The sequence below is a fragment of the Salvelinus alpinus genome, chromosome 24 (genome assembly GCF_045679555.1).
Source record: "Salvelinus alpinus chromosome 24, SLU_Salpinus.1, whole genome shotgun sequence".
Classification (NCBI taxonomy): domain Eukaryota; kingdom Metazoa; phylum Chordata; class Actinopteri; order Salmoniformes; family Salmonidae; genus Salvelinus; species Salvelinus alpinus.
This window is the reverse complement of record NC_092109.1, coordinates 21854598-21871457: the sequence shown is the minus strand read 5'-3', so window position 1 is coordinate 21871457 and position 16860 is coordinate 21854598. Positions and strand designations below refer to the sequence as shown.

The window sequence follows — 16860 nt, the reverse complement described above, 5'->3', positions numbered from 1 at the left end:
TATTTTTGTTGTGGTTTCATATTTGATTAAAGAAAGCAGCATTCTGTAATGTTTTTTGAAATGTAGTGTCATTTCTCATGAGCACAGACCAGGGGGATGTGAAATGGGTAAATGCTTCAAAAGATCAGTTGGCAGCAGGAAAAAATGATGTTTGGAAGGTCTTGGAATCTTTCTCCCTGCTAGCCATAAAACATTTTAGTTGAAGCATAAAAACAACAACAAGATATTAAGATTAGATGAGGCATTTACAGAGGTGCATCAATATATCTGCAACTTGTGTCATGATGCATTAGTAAGCCATTAAAGTGTTATCTGAATTGATTTAGACTATTACGAGGACATCATCTTCACACACACACACACACACACACACACACACACACACACACACACACACACACACACACACACACACACACACACACACACACACACACACACACACACACACACACACACACACACACACACACACACACACACACACACACTCTAATGCCTGATGGAAATGATAATCACACCGTCTCCCCCATGCCTCAGATTGCAGTGGCACTGCTATTTATCTCATAAGTTTCTTTGAGGGATCATTCAACTGGGCTTTGAGTTGAGGGATTAAGCAGTGAATCATGTAGCCAGTTCCATCTGTTGGCCTGCTTAATCTGGGCATATGGACCCAAATACATATGGCCAACACATATTTTTCTTTGCTAATCGTCCCGAGCCACGAAGAGAGGGATGTACTTAAAACAAATTGATACATAGCAGAGAGAGAGAGAGAGGGAGAGAGAGAGATGAGATTTTGGTAAATCTGATCATCTCTCTCAGTTCTCTTGGCATGGTTATTATCGCATTTGGTGCAGGTCTGATTTATCATTCCATTTGGATGCGTGTGTGTCCAAAACAAACACACACACACAGTAAGTGCTCGCTCTCTGAAGAGGAGCCCGACTGAATCAGCATGCACCGGCACACACCACCGAGCATTGTGCTCTAGAAAATTGCTTATCTTTTTGACATTGAAGAATTGTGATATTTTTGTTTTCTTCTGAAGAAAAGCCAGTGGAAGGCAGTCACATATCATCTATTGGATATCTGATATGAACAAAATGGCAGATGAATTATGGGAATACAAAGAAGAAAAATATGATACTGGCATATTATTTTCTACTCATGTTGGGTATAAATTGGTAAATGCAGGACCTGTTACTGATAGATAGCAGTCTACAATTCCTCTATAATCTATAACTGATGTAATAACATAACCAACTAATCAGAGGCAAATCTACTTTTAGTAACAGATGCATTGCAAATCTGTTATTTTGAGAGTCTGTTTAGAGTCATGATAAGAAAAACATTATTCTTCATAGCCTTTGTACTCACACCACCTGCTGTTTTTGTCTGCATATGAATACCATTTTATTAACCCTTTAAAACCCTTTTATTACCTGTTATCTTACCAGAAACATTGATAGAGACCACTCATTTACATGTCCCCTTTGATACATTATAGTCAATTAGCAGATGCTCTTAACCCTAATTGCACCTGTAAGTCGCTCTGGATAAGTGCCTTGCTCAAGTGCACATCAACAGGTCAAATCCTCACACTATCATGACTGCTAGCCAATCTCTCAATCACCTGTAAAAGTAGGCATATGTACTATGCATGCATGTGACTTGACACAATCCAAATACTGAAGTGCAGAGAAAGAAAAAAAGTCTGATGGTAATAGCATGGTGAACACGGCCAATGAAAGGTGTTACCCCGAGCTATGCACAGGGAGATTGAACCCAGCTGATCGACTCTCTGAGAATTGGAAGTAAGTAATAGGTCATCAAAAGAAAAGAGGACCAAGGAGCTCTTTATGAAGAGTGCATTGGTCCTCCTTTCTTTTTGATGACCAATTTAGCCCTTTTACCAAAGAGCACTTTCTATCTACAAAGACCTACTATTGTGTACCCTAGCAGCGCCTGCCTTCCTTCAATTTGGGCCCAAGGACCTATTCAAAGCTCAATCATGATGAGGGTAGGGGAGTCTAGGAGAGGAAAATACATCTTGGTGGTGTAAAGCATGCTTTAGAGGTCGTTATAGGACAGCAGAATTACTGTTTGCATATATGCAATCAGCATGTACAATGGAATTTGAATTGTCTGTTGACGACATGGTATTGACACATTATGCCTAGAACAATATTCCTGCGTTTACACAAGCAGCCCAATTCTGATCTTTTGCCACAAATGTTTTTCTTTTGACTAATTGGGCAAAATATAACAATTGAGCTGCCTGTGTAAACACAACTATTGCCTGGATAAGAGAATGAGTCGTTTCATATCCTGCTTTACGTTTCTTTGCACACATGCCAACTATTTCAGCAAATCAGTTAATGAATGATGGACTAGGTAATTGAGTCAGACTTGATTTGTTTTACTAATGTGTAGTGCTATTTTCCCTGGGCCCTGTGTTAACCTGCATTTAGCCTTCATCGGTTTTATTTCTATCTCAGTGTCGAGAGACAATAGAGGATAAAGTCCAACGCTAAACCACGGGGTCGTTTCACTGCGGTCGTTTCAACACTTTGACTTCCTCATTGACATTGATCCAAAGGACGGGGTTGCAGCAAATGAGAAAACTGAATAGGGCTGCTGCTGGATCGTGAGCCAAACACAGTGGAGAGATAAGCACAAATTGGACCAGAATGTAGCTTTCTTCATTTTGCCCTTCCTATTTGTCTTTCTCTCTCTCTCTCTTTATCTCCATCTCTCCCTCACTCGTGCTTAGACAATTGCCCATTGACAGACACACACACACACACACACACACACACACACACACACACACACACACACACACACACACACACACACACACACACACACACACACACACACACACACACACACACACACACACACACACACACACACACACACACAAAGAGGCACACATGCACACACACACTTTCATATACAGAAGCTCACATATACACACACAGTATACAATTACACACCCAGGCATATAATGGACACAGACACACAGACACACAACCACGCTACCTATCTCATGAGTGATTTCATGTGGAGACTTAATATGCCTCATTATCTGCCCTACTTTACCTTCAGATTTGTTGATGCAAAACCAGACACAATGCAATTTGTATACATGTGTTCCCATCCCCTTGAAGAGCGGTAATTAGAAAGCGCTTAGATGCTTTTCAAAAGGCTGAGAGAGCGAGATTCACCTGTCATGGAGCCACAACACCTCCATCAAGGGCTGTGAGTGTGTGTGTGTGTGTGTGTGCTATCGTGCAGGTGTGGGTGCTTTCGTGCAGGTGTGTGTGGGTGTGCATGAGTATGATAGGGTAGATGGGGGGGAAAAAACTGCTTCAAAATTGAATTAACGGCCAGTGGTGTCTATCCCAAACAAATGTGGTCTCTCATAAAATCCTCTTACGTTGCAGGAGGACCCCGTTGAATGAGATTTACAAATCTGTCTGACTACCAAGGTGTCAGAATCCAAATTGTTCAGGTACCCAGCACGCAGTATGTGAGCCGGCCTCATGCAGGTAGACTTAATTGTACGTGGATACCTAGCCTACCGCTTCCAGCTGCCAAGTGACATTTTTATTACAGCACCGTCCCCCTCCCCCATTCAACGTGTAACAATTGTTTTGCGGGCCTGTGTTGCTAAACATGCAAAGTGTAAGCTGTCTCAGGGGAAATTAAAAGGACAACTGCTCCACCAGCAGGATTATTTCAGACAAAGAATAAAAAATCTAAGATTTATAGCTGGGGGGATATTTATATATCAGACACCCCTGACCTAGGCAGGGCCAGTCACGGCACATCATACTGCGTCAAACACATATGGAAAAGGCTGATTATGTAATAGCTACGCCATTGTTAAAATGAGTAGCAGGGAGATAATACTGAGTAACACCTGGACTACTGTGCAATGTAATAGATGTAGAAGGCTTTTCTTATTTGTTGGATCACATAGCTAAGTCTTTAGTAGTTTCCCTAGCCATAACCCAGGGTAATGATATTAGTATACCAGCAGTCCTATTACAGATACTAGACCATACCATTTACACAATAGGTCAGAATTGATTCCAAATCAAGATCATACACAGATTTGCAAATGTAATCGCAGGTGTAGCGAAATGCTTGTGTTCCTAGCTCCAACAGTGCAGTAATACATAGCAATAATAAGCAATACACACGTAATCCCCAACAAATTTTAATGGTGTGTAAATACAGTATGGACAGTATAATAGAAAAGGTGTGTACAGTACATCAGTAGTTATATGGGATGAGCCATGACTAGAATACAGTATCAATCAATCAATCAATCAATCAATCAATCAAAATTATTTATAAAGCCTTACATCAGCTGATGTCACAAAGTGCTGTACAGAAACCCAGCCTAATTACCAAACAGCAAGCAATGCAGATGTAGAAGCACGGTGGCTAGGAAAAACTCCCTAGAAAGGCATGAACCTAGGAAGAAACCTAGAGAGAAACCAGGCTCTGAGGGATGGCCAGTCCTTTTCTGGCTGTGCCGGGTGGAGATTTTAACAGTACATGGCCAAGATGTTCAAAGATGACCAGCAGGGTCAAGTAATAATAATCACAGTGGTTGTAGAGGTTGCAACAGGTCAGCACCTGCTCATAGCCGATCATTCAGAGTTAGAGACAGCAGGTGCGGTAGAGAGAGAGAGAGTCGAAAACAGCAGGTCCGGGACAAGGTAGCACGTCCGGTGAACAGGTCAGGGTTCCATAGCCACAGGCAGAACAGTTGAAACTGGAGCACGACCAGGTGAGTGAGTGAGTGAGTGAGTGAGTGAGTGAGTGAGTGAGTGTGAGTGTGAGTGTGAGTGTGAGAGGTATACTTAAAGTAAGACAGGAGAAATACTCTAGATATAACAGACTGACCCTAGCCCCCTGACACAAACTATTGCAGCATAATTACTGGAACCTGAGACAGGAGGGTCGGCAGACACTGTGGCCCCGTCCGACTATACCCCCGGACATGGCCAACCAGGCAGGATATAACCCCACCCACTTTGCCAAAGCACAGCCCCCACAACACTAGAGGGATATCTTCAACCACCAACTTATTACCCTGAGACAAGGCCAAGTATAGCCCACAAAGATCTCCCCCATGGCACAAACCCGAGGGGGGCGCCAACCACATATGCAGTGGGTAAAAAAAGTATGTAAACATTATTAAAGTGAACAGTGTTCCATGACTCTATGTATATAGGGCAGCAGTCTCTAAGGCACAGGGTAGAGTAAAGGGTGGTAGCCGGCTATTAACAGTGACTAAGGTTCTGGGAAGGGTACTGGGTGGAGGCCGGCTAGTGGGGACTGTTTAACAGTCTGATGGCCTGGAGATAGAAGCTGTTTATCAGTCTCTCGGTCCCAGATTTGCTGCACCTGTTCTGTCTCCACAGATGGTAGTGGGGTGAATAGGTCGTGACTTGGGTGGCTGAGGTTCTTGATTTGTTTTGTATGGGATATCTATAATAGACATTTGAGTGCAATTCATATGTCTATGAGAATCTAGGTCTATGATTGGGATTCGATTACAGATCCAGGCTTTTTGCCTGATTGCAGGACCCAGATCTGGGTTGGGTTTGATGATGATCATTTATTACTTAGCAAACACAATCAGGACCTACAGAGAATAAGCGATAGCCCACAGCCATGCTTGGCATTTGCCTTGATTAGATAACATGGTGTCTCGATTGCGGGAGATCATGTTCACTGGCAGTTTTCTGCTTGAGGCAGAGCTAAATCAGCTAATTCAATGTCATTACCGAGTACCAAGTGCTTCTATGTTTTTTCTCTTACTTAGTGATGGCAATACAGCAGTTTCCTTTCAATAAGGATGTGATCACAATTTACTTACGCTCTTGTGATAACATTGCCACTAGCTATTGTGAACATTAACTAAATAATCCAATGCCGTTTTGGACTTTAGACGAGTATGGCATTTGTGACATCACGTCAACTGCAAAGATGCTTGCTATAGCAGGTGCCAATTGTAAAATGACCTTACATTTTGATGTTGCTGTTGCATAAATGGTTGTCATAATGCTATCAATGAACATATTAAGACATAAGCATTTACCTATTCTGTTTTTCTTGTAGGGAGTTTGCGCGTTGGAAGGTGAGGAACACAGCCATTGAGAGGAGGGACCTGATCCGGAACCCTGTGCCGCTCATGCCAGACTTCCAGCGCAGTGTCCGGTTGCTAGGGCGACGACCCTCCACTCAACAGTTCATCGACACCATCATCAAGAAGTATGGAACCCACATCCTGATATCCGCCACCTTGGGAGGTGAGAAAGCATATATCTACTTCTACTTTACTAAGACAACGGTGGTGGGCCACAAAAATGGCTCCCGGGCTACTCCTTATTGTGGTTGGTTCGACAATTTTTTCCCCCCATTACCTTATTTGGGCAAAGTGCTGTTATATACGTACAACGTAATGTCCATTGTCCATGCCACCTTCTTGATGGGAAAATAATGGGAAATAGATGGGATATCAATTGGTAAATAGGTAGTTTTGACAGTCAAATGAGCTTATGCATGGCTGGTAATGATAGAATGGTAACCCACTCTAAAACCTGCACAGGTTCTTCTCATGGTTCTGTCCTGTTAAGATAACATTTGAGGTGGTTTTATCTGATTCAACATTTTATATCAACCTGTCGCTGAAGATTTTGGAGCTCATGCATTTTACAGGCAAGGCCCTGCTTTAGAAACATATCTTTTCTGTTTAAATCTAGGATTTCACTTGAATGTCAAACAGTCAGCTTCAATAATTCAGTTAAAGTGAAAGTGGGGGATTTCATAGGTAGACATTTAGAGTTGCAATATCATATACACAAGCCTGCAAGGTGATTTTTCCTAACACACTCATTATGGAATTCAGAAATGTAATATTGTGGTGAAATATGATGCTTAGGTAAAATATAAATAAGTTCAAAATAAAACCAACTCAAAGGAGGATGATTCACTACTACCACAAATGCAGACGTTATTAAAGGTAATGATATAAGGAATCTTGACACAAAGAACTGATTGCAATGTTGCAGGTTATCTTTATTTCTCTCTCTTTTCACTGTTTTCGTTCTCTCTCTTCCCTTTTCTTCTCTCTCTCTCTCTTCTCTCTCTTACTCTTTCTTGTTTGCGTCTCTTTCTTCAATTCTCGGTCTTTCTTCCCCCTCTCTCTCCCAACTAACTAAGTTTCACCATATCATGTTTAACCTTGAAGGCATTTCAGAGAGTTATGGCCTAGAAGTCACTCATCTTAATCTCTGGGTTGCACATTAAAGAAACACCATTATGTGAGCCGATAAACCCAGAAACCAGGAGTGTACTGAAAGCTGGCCTGCAGGCCCACAGCTATTACATCTAAGGTGATAAAGGAGTACAGAAAAGACGATGTTCTCTTCGTCAGACTCACTTTATGAGCTAAAAGGAGTCCCTGTTTAATTGGAAAAATAGGTCTGTCTGATGGCCGGCCCCATTGAGAATGTGTGTTGGTGTGTGTGTGAGTGTGTGTGTGTGTGCATGTAGTATGTGCATGTGTGTTTGCAGGTCTGCAGACACTATTGAACACTGCACATGTTGCCATTGTGCAGTATAATAGTATAATGTAATATATCCTGTAACCCACACAGGTACCATTAACTCCACAATAGATTACCTATGTCTAACAATTCCATTGCTTTTAAGCACCAGTAGGCACTCCTAGCACCAGACAGCAGACGGTGTTAATGATATACAGTCAAATCAATACCTTCCCCTCATATATTGCTTTTATATATCCATCATCTTGTATTATTTCATTACAGTAGCCAATAAAATCAGGGCCCTGTATGGCAATAATGTATATCCATAAAAATAGGAATGACATCATTGACCATAGACTGAGACAGAGCTTAGAACGCTGAAGGCTCAGCTATAGGTATGAATCAATTTAGTCATTATCGAGGCACAGAGCCAAAGAGCTGCCCCAGTAAAATGTAAGACAATGTATTTTTTATGAAAAGATCACCCACAAAGATAAAATATAGCTAAGCCGGCTGGGCCTGACTTTACTGCGGCAAAAGCAGTAAAGTCACATATTTATGTACAGTAGACCTACTTCCACATAAGCCAGAGAGGGGCAAAGCTATAGCGATAGAGGGTTAATGTTGTATCATTATCCTTGTGCAGTAGGTCAAGGGTGTGTGCGTAACCTTCCTTCCCCCGGGGAAGAGCAGGGAGAGTAGGGAGAGAGTGCGGCCATCCTCCTTCCATGCCACGGTACTGCTGTTTCAACCAGACATGAGACATTGGGGATGACTGTCGCCCCCCCGGTCACAGCCACCACAAGCTAAGTGACCAATCCCAATGCATCGCCAAGGGCCAAATAACCAATCACGATGCGGGGGGTCGTGAACATATGTGACATGTTCTTGAATGAGTTCCAGACAACTTGGCTTGTATGCTCTTTGAACGGCAAGGAGAGGGCGGCGGAGGGAAAATGAGCTGTTCAACCTTTACGAAGTGTCAACAAACAGGCGTTGGCATGCGTACACTTACAGTAGATCACAGAGTCATTGTTTGTTGCTGTGTAAAGGTTCAGGGCTTTCTGCTGGAGTGTTCGCTTCTTCCCCTGCGGTATCAGGATGTTTACTTCTAAAGGTCATTCCCTCGGTGTGAAAGCAATCCACTCACTTACGCCCTTAACATATTCAACCTTTATAAACACATAATATGGAGTTATTAGGGGGATAATAAACAGTTTCTGGTGACATTTTGATGTATAAAAGACAGTTATAGTCACTCCAGACATTATGATTGCAATGAAGCTATAGAGATGGCTTGGAAACTTCAGTAATATTTGTTGCCTAACGATATGATGTACTTTATTGTCCATTTACATGGAAAATCATTCTGTGACTTCAGCATACAAATACACAAATACAACACGATATAGCACATGCAGTACGGGAAACTGAAAAGTTTACATGTTCACTTATTCAAAGTCTCTGCGGCCTACTGTCCGACGTGTATTGGGCCTGCATCTGTCCTTTGTCCCACTGTTCAGCAGCCCCATGGCTACTAGCCACAGATGGACAACAAAGTGTGTATACTGTACATGAATGAATACTGCTACCAGGCAAAATAGTAAGTCAACAATGGTATTTTATTGTACTGTATCATAAAACAAGTTCCACTTCCTGTCTTCCCTGTAGGTGAGGAGGCATTGACCATGTACATGGCCAAGAACAAGCTGGACAGAAAGGTGGTCAACGCCACTCAGAATGTGGAGGCCCTGCACCAGCTGGCCTCCTCCTACTTCATTGACCGAGATGGCACCATGAGGAAACTCCATGAGATCCAGATCTCTACCAATGCCATCAAGGTATGCATCTTTACACACAAAAATACAGTATATAAATATGTTCAAACGTGTCACAGTAGTTGGACATCAAAGGAATGAGTTTGAGAAGTAGGGTAATGTCTGAGCACTGTTTGGTAATCCCACAAGTGATCTTTAACTAAGCTTTTGTGATATAAACCGCATTTCGACAAACATGATGTTGTTCTGGTACACAAACACATGCCTATCACACACACCTCCAGCCCCATCCTAGCCACCCTGGAGAGTGTCTTGCCGTCTTTTTGAAGTCCCAAGTGACAGGTGGATGAAGAGGTTCTGGCAGACGGGGTGCTGGGTAGCAGGAAGTCAAGCATGACACAATTAAACAGAATTGACAATGGCTGCTGAGTCAGGGCTGGGCGAAGAGTCGAGGAGGGAAGAAGCACACACAGCGCATTCTCAACAGTATAGCCACTGTAACCAGCCAAACTGTGTGGAGCCAGAGAAGACCTGTCCTGACTATCTTCTTGACTGACAAACCTGCACTATCTCTGAGTCATACCGGTGTTGAATAGTTGGACTGTGTATGTGGGAGATCTCTGAGTATTATGAAGTGTGTGTGTGTGTGTGTGTGTGTGTGTGTGTGTGTGTGTGTGTGTGTGTGTGTGTGTGTGTGTGTGTGTGTGTGTGTGTGTGTGTGTGTGTGTGTGTGTGTGTGTATCCTCGTGTGTGTATCCTCAATCATGCGACATCAAAGAATGTGCCTACTCAATGACAAGAATTGTTTTACACTGAGTAAATGACAAATAATTCAATCTGTCTTACACTACAATTACATTAATCATATACAATATCTCATCATATGTCTCAACTGAGGACAAATAGAGTTTATTTAGTGAGGCAGAAGGGTTATCAAATCAACAAAAACACGTTTATCACATTCATTTCATCCAATAAAATATGTTGATCCCATCTTCAATTTAAGTGGAATGAACAATTGATCCTTCAGGCATTAGATAAGGAAGAAACACTCCATATATATTTCAAATAAGCAAAACAAAGACACTTGAAGGGAACAAAATACCATATAACAAGAAAGACAAAATTAGACAGAATTTAGGGGGAGGAAAACAGTATAACAGAAAATCCATTTGCATTGATTCCCAATAGGAAATAGGGATAGTTTTTTTCTGTTTTGACTGGAAAAGAGGGAAAAATTGAAAGCAAAAATAATACTATTTGAGGCCACTGCCCACACAAATGAAAGCTGATACACATACTATTGAAAGGTTTATGCTTTGTCAGAAGTACTATCATCCAAAATCTGTTGTGGCTGGGGCAATCTATCGCACTATAAATAAAAGGTGATGGCAGAAGTAAAGTCAGCCGCTGGTCCTACAGTCACGTAGCAGACAGACAACGATCTGTACGTGGAGAGGAAGCTGAGTCTGACGCACAGCCTGGATCTATAGACACAGAACAAGGCCCTGCACTTCCAATATTGATTTAATATGGCTGGGAGTCAAACTTCACAGTGAGATGCTGCGGTCTATGGAGAAAACACAGGCACAAAGACATCAATAGAGATGAAAACTAAGACTGTTTCCTGTCTGGCGAGTAAGCACATTTACTGTGTAGAGTTTGAGTTAAGTACTGGGTTTACTTAGTGAAATGTGCGTTTTAAGCTCTGGAGATTGCTAGTTTGAGTATTTCATTTCCCTTTCACAATTTTCCATATCCTCATGTTATCATGTTATCACACTCTCAAACACACATGCAGGCACACACACACATGCACGCATGCATGCACCAGACATACATATTGTTAGTCATATGTCTAGAGTAAGCCTTAATCTTTTTTAGTCTGTACACTCTCTCTCCCCTGATACCTCTTGCTGGGGGACACTTCAATAGTTGAGGCTGTAGCAGAAAAATGAACAGTAGTGTACAGGCATTAGTGTGTGTGCATTAGTGGGGATGGCCTGAGAGCATCCACTGATCTGCCAAGCTGGGCTATATTTATCAACTCCTCATCCCTGGCCCGTCCCCCCATCTCCCCAAGCCTTAGCACTGCTTAAGAGGTTCCAGAAACTTGCAAACGTTAATCAAAACGAAGACATCTCCCCAATGCACCGGTGACACCCAGGGCAAGCCAGGGACTTGTTATTTTTCTAAGACCCCACACAGGAATTTATCTACCCAAACCAAGGAATGTTTGTAGCCTGAAAGCCTCAACCATCACCTCCATTCCCTTTGGCTTCAAAACATTCACAGCCCATGGGTGGCTTAATAGCAGAACTCCAAACAAACAAGGTTTTTGGGCCAAAGTGTCTCTGTAACTGGCAGATTGTTTGTTGGGGCTGTGAAGTCTTAGAGTGCCATGTGTGTGCATTGAAATGTGCATGTGTACAATATATGCTGAGATATCTTTCTCTTTATTCAGTGGCTCTGAAGAGAAAAGGGAGCTCATCAATGTTGCACATCCAACAAGGTCTCAGAGTCACTGCAGAATTAGATGTACATCCACGTTCTCCAAACGTGACGTTTTTAAGTTAAGTGTTAAGTTTAGGCACCTATTCTGAATGGTTAAGGCTAGGGATAGGGTTAAAACAAAACATTTAAAACCAGTATCCACAACTGGGATCTCACACGCAACCTTCTGATCCAGAGTCATGGGGTTATGCCCATTCGCCAACCCCGTCCACAATGCCTTAGCAAAACCCAAGTTTACTTGATGGTAATAGCACTCACTGTTGCCCCTAGTGGCTGGTTTTGAAGGCATTTCCCGACATCCTCAGGGCATGGATAGACTTCCAATTTCGACGTCAATCTTTAACGATCTACCTGGCACATCAGCTTTTATGGAGTTCAATGGGAAAGGGAAAGAGAACACACACACACACACACATGGCTTACACTAGGCAGGCTGACCTGTGGTTACTGAGTAATGAGATCATATAGGAGGATTCCCACAGTACTTAATTTGTCTCCTAGAATATAGAACTGTTCTTCACTTCCTACACATTGAAGAGATGACGACTAAAGTTGCCAAGAGCATAATTGTTTTTTCTACTGCTCTTGCAATTATATACACTGAGTGTACAAAACATTAGGAATGCATTCCTAATATTGAGTTGCACCCTCTTTTGCCCTCAGAACAGCCCAATTTGCCGGAGCATGGACTATATTAGGTGTTGAAAGCGTTCCACAGGGATGCTGTCCCATGTTGAATCCAATGCTTCCCACAGTTGTGTCAAGTTGGCTGGATGTCCTTTGGGTGGTGGTCCATTCTTTATACACACGGGAAAACGGTTGAGAGTGAAAAACCCAGCAGCGTTGCAGTTCTTGACACAAACCGGTGCGCTTGGCATCTACTACCATACTCCGTTCAGAGGCACTTAAATATTTTGTCTTGCCCATTCAACCTCTGAATGGCACACATACACAATCCATGTCTCAATTGTCTCAATTGTCTCTCTTTAACCTGTCTCCTCCCCTTCATCTACACTGATTGAAGTGGATGTAACAAGTGACATCATTAATGGATCATAGCTTTCACCTGGATTCACCTGGTCAGTCTGTCATGGAAAGAACATGTTTTGTACACTCAGTGTATACACAGCAATATCTATCCATCCATATTTCTATTGATCAACCCGTGACACATCTGCTCCCGCTCTTCCCTCCCCAGGGCACTTGAGGGCGCCAGGTTGCCCTGCATCACACATTCCTGCCATCCATCACGCACACCTGCCTTCCCTCGTCACGCGCATCAGCGTTATTGGACTCACCTGGACTCACTTATCACCTGTTTATTTCCTCCCCTATATTTGTCAGTTCCCCAGCTCTGTTCCCCGCGGCTGCATTGTATTGTTTTTGTCTTTAGTATTAGTTTGCTGACGCTGTTGCTGTCTCGTTCCATGTCCTTTATTTATTAAATGTTTTACTCCCCGTACCTGCTTCGTCTCTCCAGCGTCAACTCATGTGACAGAATGCAGCCGCCATACATACGAAGCATTGGGGAGTACTGGCGTTCCGGTTGGTATGGTGGCATTGGCTCTGAGTCGCCACCGATGGAACCGGGGGTGCCTAGCCAGCTCGTCGGGCTTCCACTCCCTAGCTGGCTCGAGAGGTTTCTTTGCCCCGGTTGGCTCGGATGGCGCCCATCCCACGTCGGGCCTCAGCCGGATCGTCAGTTCTTGTTCGTCCAGCCGGTCACAGAGTTTTTTTTTGTCTTTTGTTTTGTTGGTGACGTCGGGGTGGATTCCTCCGCCGATGGAACCGGTGGTGCTTAAGCCAGCCTGTCGGGCTTCCACGCCCTAGCTGGCTCGAGAGGTTTCCTTGCCCCGGTTGGCTCGACGGCTTCCCATCCCACGTCACTCTCCACCAGATCATCGGTCTCCCCCTCTGCAGCGGGATCGACAGGCATCTTGCCTCAGCCGGATCGTCAGGCTCCCATGTCTCAGCCGGCATGCCCAGCGCCCATGTCTCGGCTGGTTCGCCCAGGTGGGACGCCGGGTGGCGCCCCAAGAGGGGGGGTACTATCACGACTGCTCCCGCTCTTTCCTCCCCCTGGCCACTTGAGGGCGCCAGGTTGCCCTGCATCACACACTCCTGCCATCCATCACGCAACACCTGCCTTCCCTCGTCACGCGCATCAGCGTTATTGGACTCACCTGGACTCACTTATCACCTGTTTATTTCCTCCCCTATATTTGTCAGTTCCCCAGCTCTGTTCCCCGCGGCTGCATTGTATTGTTTTTGCCTTTAGTATTAGTTTGCTGACGCTGTTCGTGTCTCGTTCCATGTCCTTTATTTAATAAATGTTTTACTCCCTGTACCTGCTTCGTCTCTCCAGCGTCAACTTATGTGACAACCCGTTCATTACCCCGTCATTCATTCAGAGCCAACTATCTTTCATTGTGTTTACTAGTCTGGCAACCTATTCGTTTGTCTTTCCATCCAGCCATGCCTCAGCAGGGCAAACAAACAAGTAATTGGGACACAACATACTGTCTAAAACTGTAGCATAGCCTAAATCAGACATGTACAGTAGCACACTAAGCGAAATAAAGAACAGCACAACAGAATGAAGAACATGCGTCAAACTGTGCATGGCACAATCACCCTCCCGTTAGAAATAAAAAGTAAGACGTGTGCTTCTGTGTAGCAGGATCCAATAGCTGGCTGCAAGATAGCACTCCTGGAGGGGGGGTCATTTAAGAAGGAAAATAAGATGCCCTGTAGGGTGTTTTAATGAAAGATGGAGGAAAAAATGTAATGTTATGAGCATGCTGTTTATCTGTGACAAAGACCCTGAATGATTATGCAGGGGTGGTCGGAATATGGTTTCTGCTGTGTGACGCTGGCCGGTGTTCCCACAAGGTCACCTCCCTGAAGAGTCACTCTGCTGGCTTGATTTACACTAGGATTCAATATGCAGATTTACTGATGATGCAGCAGTTGTTTTTCAGGCATCCATGCCGGATCTATGGGACAGGCCAGAATCCTGTTTCTCCTTTCTGCCACCTCTTTCATTTCATTTCATTGCCACCTCCAGAGCTGTGGTCCACAGTCCTCTTGAGTAGATATTATATATATTAAATGTTTTTTGGGGTGACCCAGATTTTTGGGGTGTGAATTTAACTCAGCTTTGATTACTTGTTTGGGGAGGGTTGTGGCCTAATGAATGCATTTGTATTTTATATGTTGGTACTCAGTTTTAGCACTACCAATTTTACCAACTGACATATCATGAGTTTTGCGGGTAGGCCATGTGATACAGTGTAATTATTAAATTCCATGGAATCACATTACATTCCAAAAGCAAACTTACTCTGAGATGTGTCCAGCCATGAAGAGTTACTGGGGAGCTTCTCCCTTCATTTCCCTGTTTCTAGAAATAGAAAGTCATTAGGTGAGTGGCAGGTGATAGGCACATTAAGAAAAGCTCTGCAGTGACAGCATTCCCTTGATGAAGACACTCCATCATACTGGATGTATCCCTCCCTCAAGTCCCAATCTATTCCTTCGTTCCCTCTCTCCCTCCTTCTCTCAGGCTAACATGATTTTTAATCCCGCCCGCTGTCTCCAGAGTTGTGTGACTGCAAATATTTCTGAAATGGCTAGAGGACAGGGCTAGGCGATGTCTTGAAGCCTTTGATAAGCAGTGATGCTAATAACTGTGCCTTGATTCACTAACTGTAGCTATACCACAAACGTTGTCAGTAGTAATACTCCTCACCTCTACACTGCCGTAATAAAGTGTAGATGTGCAGCACAAAATGACTGCCATGTGGGCTCATTGTTGGTGAATGAGGTAAGTTGCTTCTTCTTGAAATTACAAGCACCTTGTGACCTGGTGGGATACATGCATGTAAGTTAGTAGTTAATTACATATTTCTCTGAAAGAAAGAGCGAGGGGCGAAGAAGGATTGATTGGTTGATTGTGCTTCATCTGAGCTGCATGGGCAAGCAATTTCCTGAACTTCAGCAAGCTTGCAACAACGCCTCCTGAAGCCAGTCTTATTGCAGCCATAGTTTTTCTGTCAGTCGGTGCTGGAGGGAAAAATCTACAATTATACATTTTGAATAATGACTGCAACAGTGCATGAAGTTCACTTGAGTGCTTATGAATCACAGACACCATGAAAATGGCATATAATGTGAATAATTGAATAGGTGTTAATTAAAAATACATGGTGATATTGTTAAACAAAATGGGTATTAGACATAACGTTGCCACTCATCCCCGTTACATAACATATTGAAATGCCAATGCTCCTGAGGCTTCCAGCGTGACATGCTCTTAGCAATCCATTGTGCACATAATTGACAGGAAATATGCTATAACCGTTAGTGGGATCCATCTAAATGAGAAGAGATGGATAGGATGCAATGTACTATAGTATGTTTTCACTCTAACACAAACCAATTCTCCTGCTCTGGACAAAGATTGAGTTTGCAATTCAAACAAATCCTAAAATTGACAAACACAGGATGATAACATTGTTCCTCTCATTATAATCCAAATATGCTTATGATTCCACACTCTTAGAAAAAAGGGTTCCAAAAGGGTTTTTCGCCTGTCCACATAAGATAACCCTTTTTGGTTCCAAGTAGAACCCTTTTGGGTTTCATGTAGAACCCTCTGAAGAAAGGGTTCTACTTTTACATGGAACGCAAAAGGGTTCTAACTAGAACCAAAAATGGTTCTTCAAAGGGTTCTCCTATAGGGAAAGCCGAACCCTTTAAGGTTCTAGATATGTAGGGAGTGTAGGTATACTGACTTTTGTAGATGAAAGAGAGTGTGTTCTAGAGCCATGGTTTAAAGATAGGACTATGAAACAGTATGGGCCCACTGGGATTCTGAGTTGTGTTCCGCTTAATAATCCAAATCCTCTAAATCCCCCTTGGCCTGTTTCAGCTCTTTGATTGCTCCTTGTATTTTTATTACGTTGTATGCAAATTTTATAATC

The 16860-nt window shown here is 43.2% G+C and overlaps 1 protein-coding gene across 1 annotated transcript in view; it reads left to right on the top strand.

The window, feature by feature from the left end:
* LOC139552311 (BMP/retinoic acid-inducible neural-specific protein 1) overlaps nt 1-16860 on the top strand; it is a 142424-nt gene that overhangs the window by 59444 nt on the left and 66120 nt on the right. The window contains exons 3-4 of the mRNA XM_071363926.1: nt 6151-6341; nt 9255-9424. Of these exons, the coding sequence (XP_071220027.1) occupies nt 6151-6341; nt 9255-9424 (361 nt within the window). The remainder of the gene's footprint in view (nt 1-6150; nt 6342-9254; nt 9425-16860) is intronic.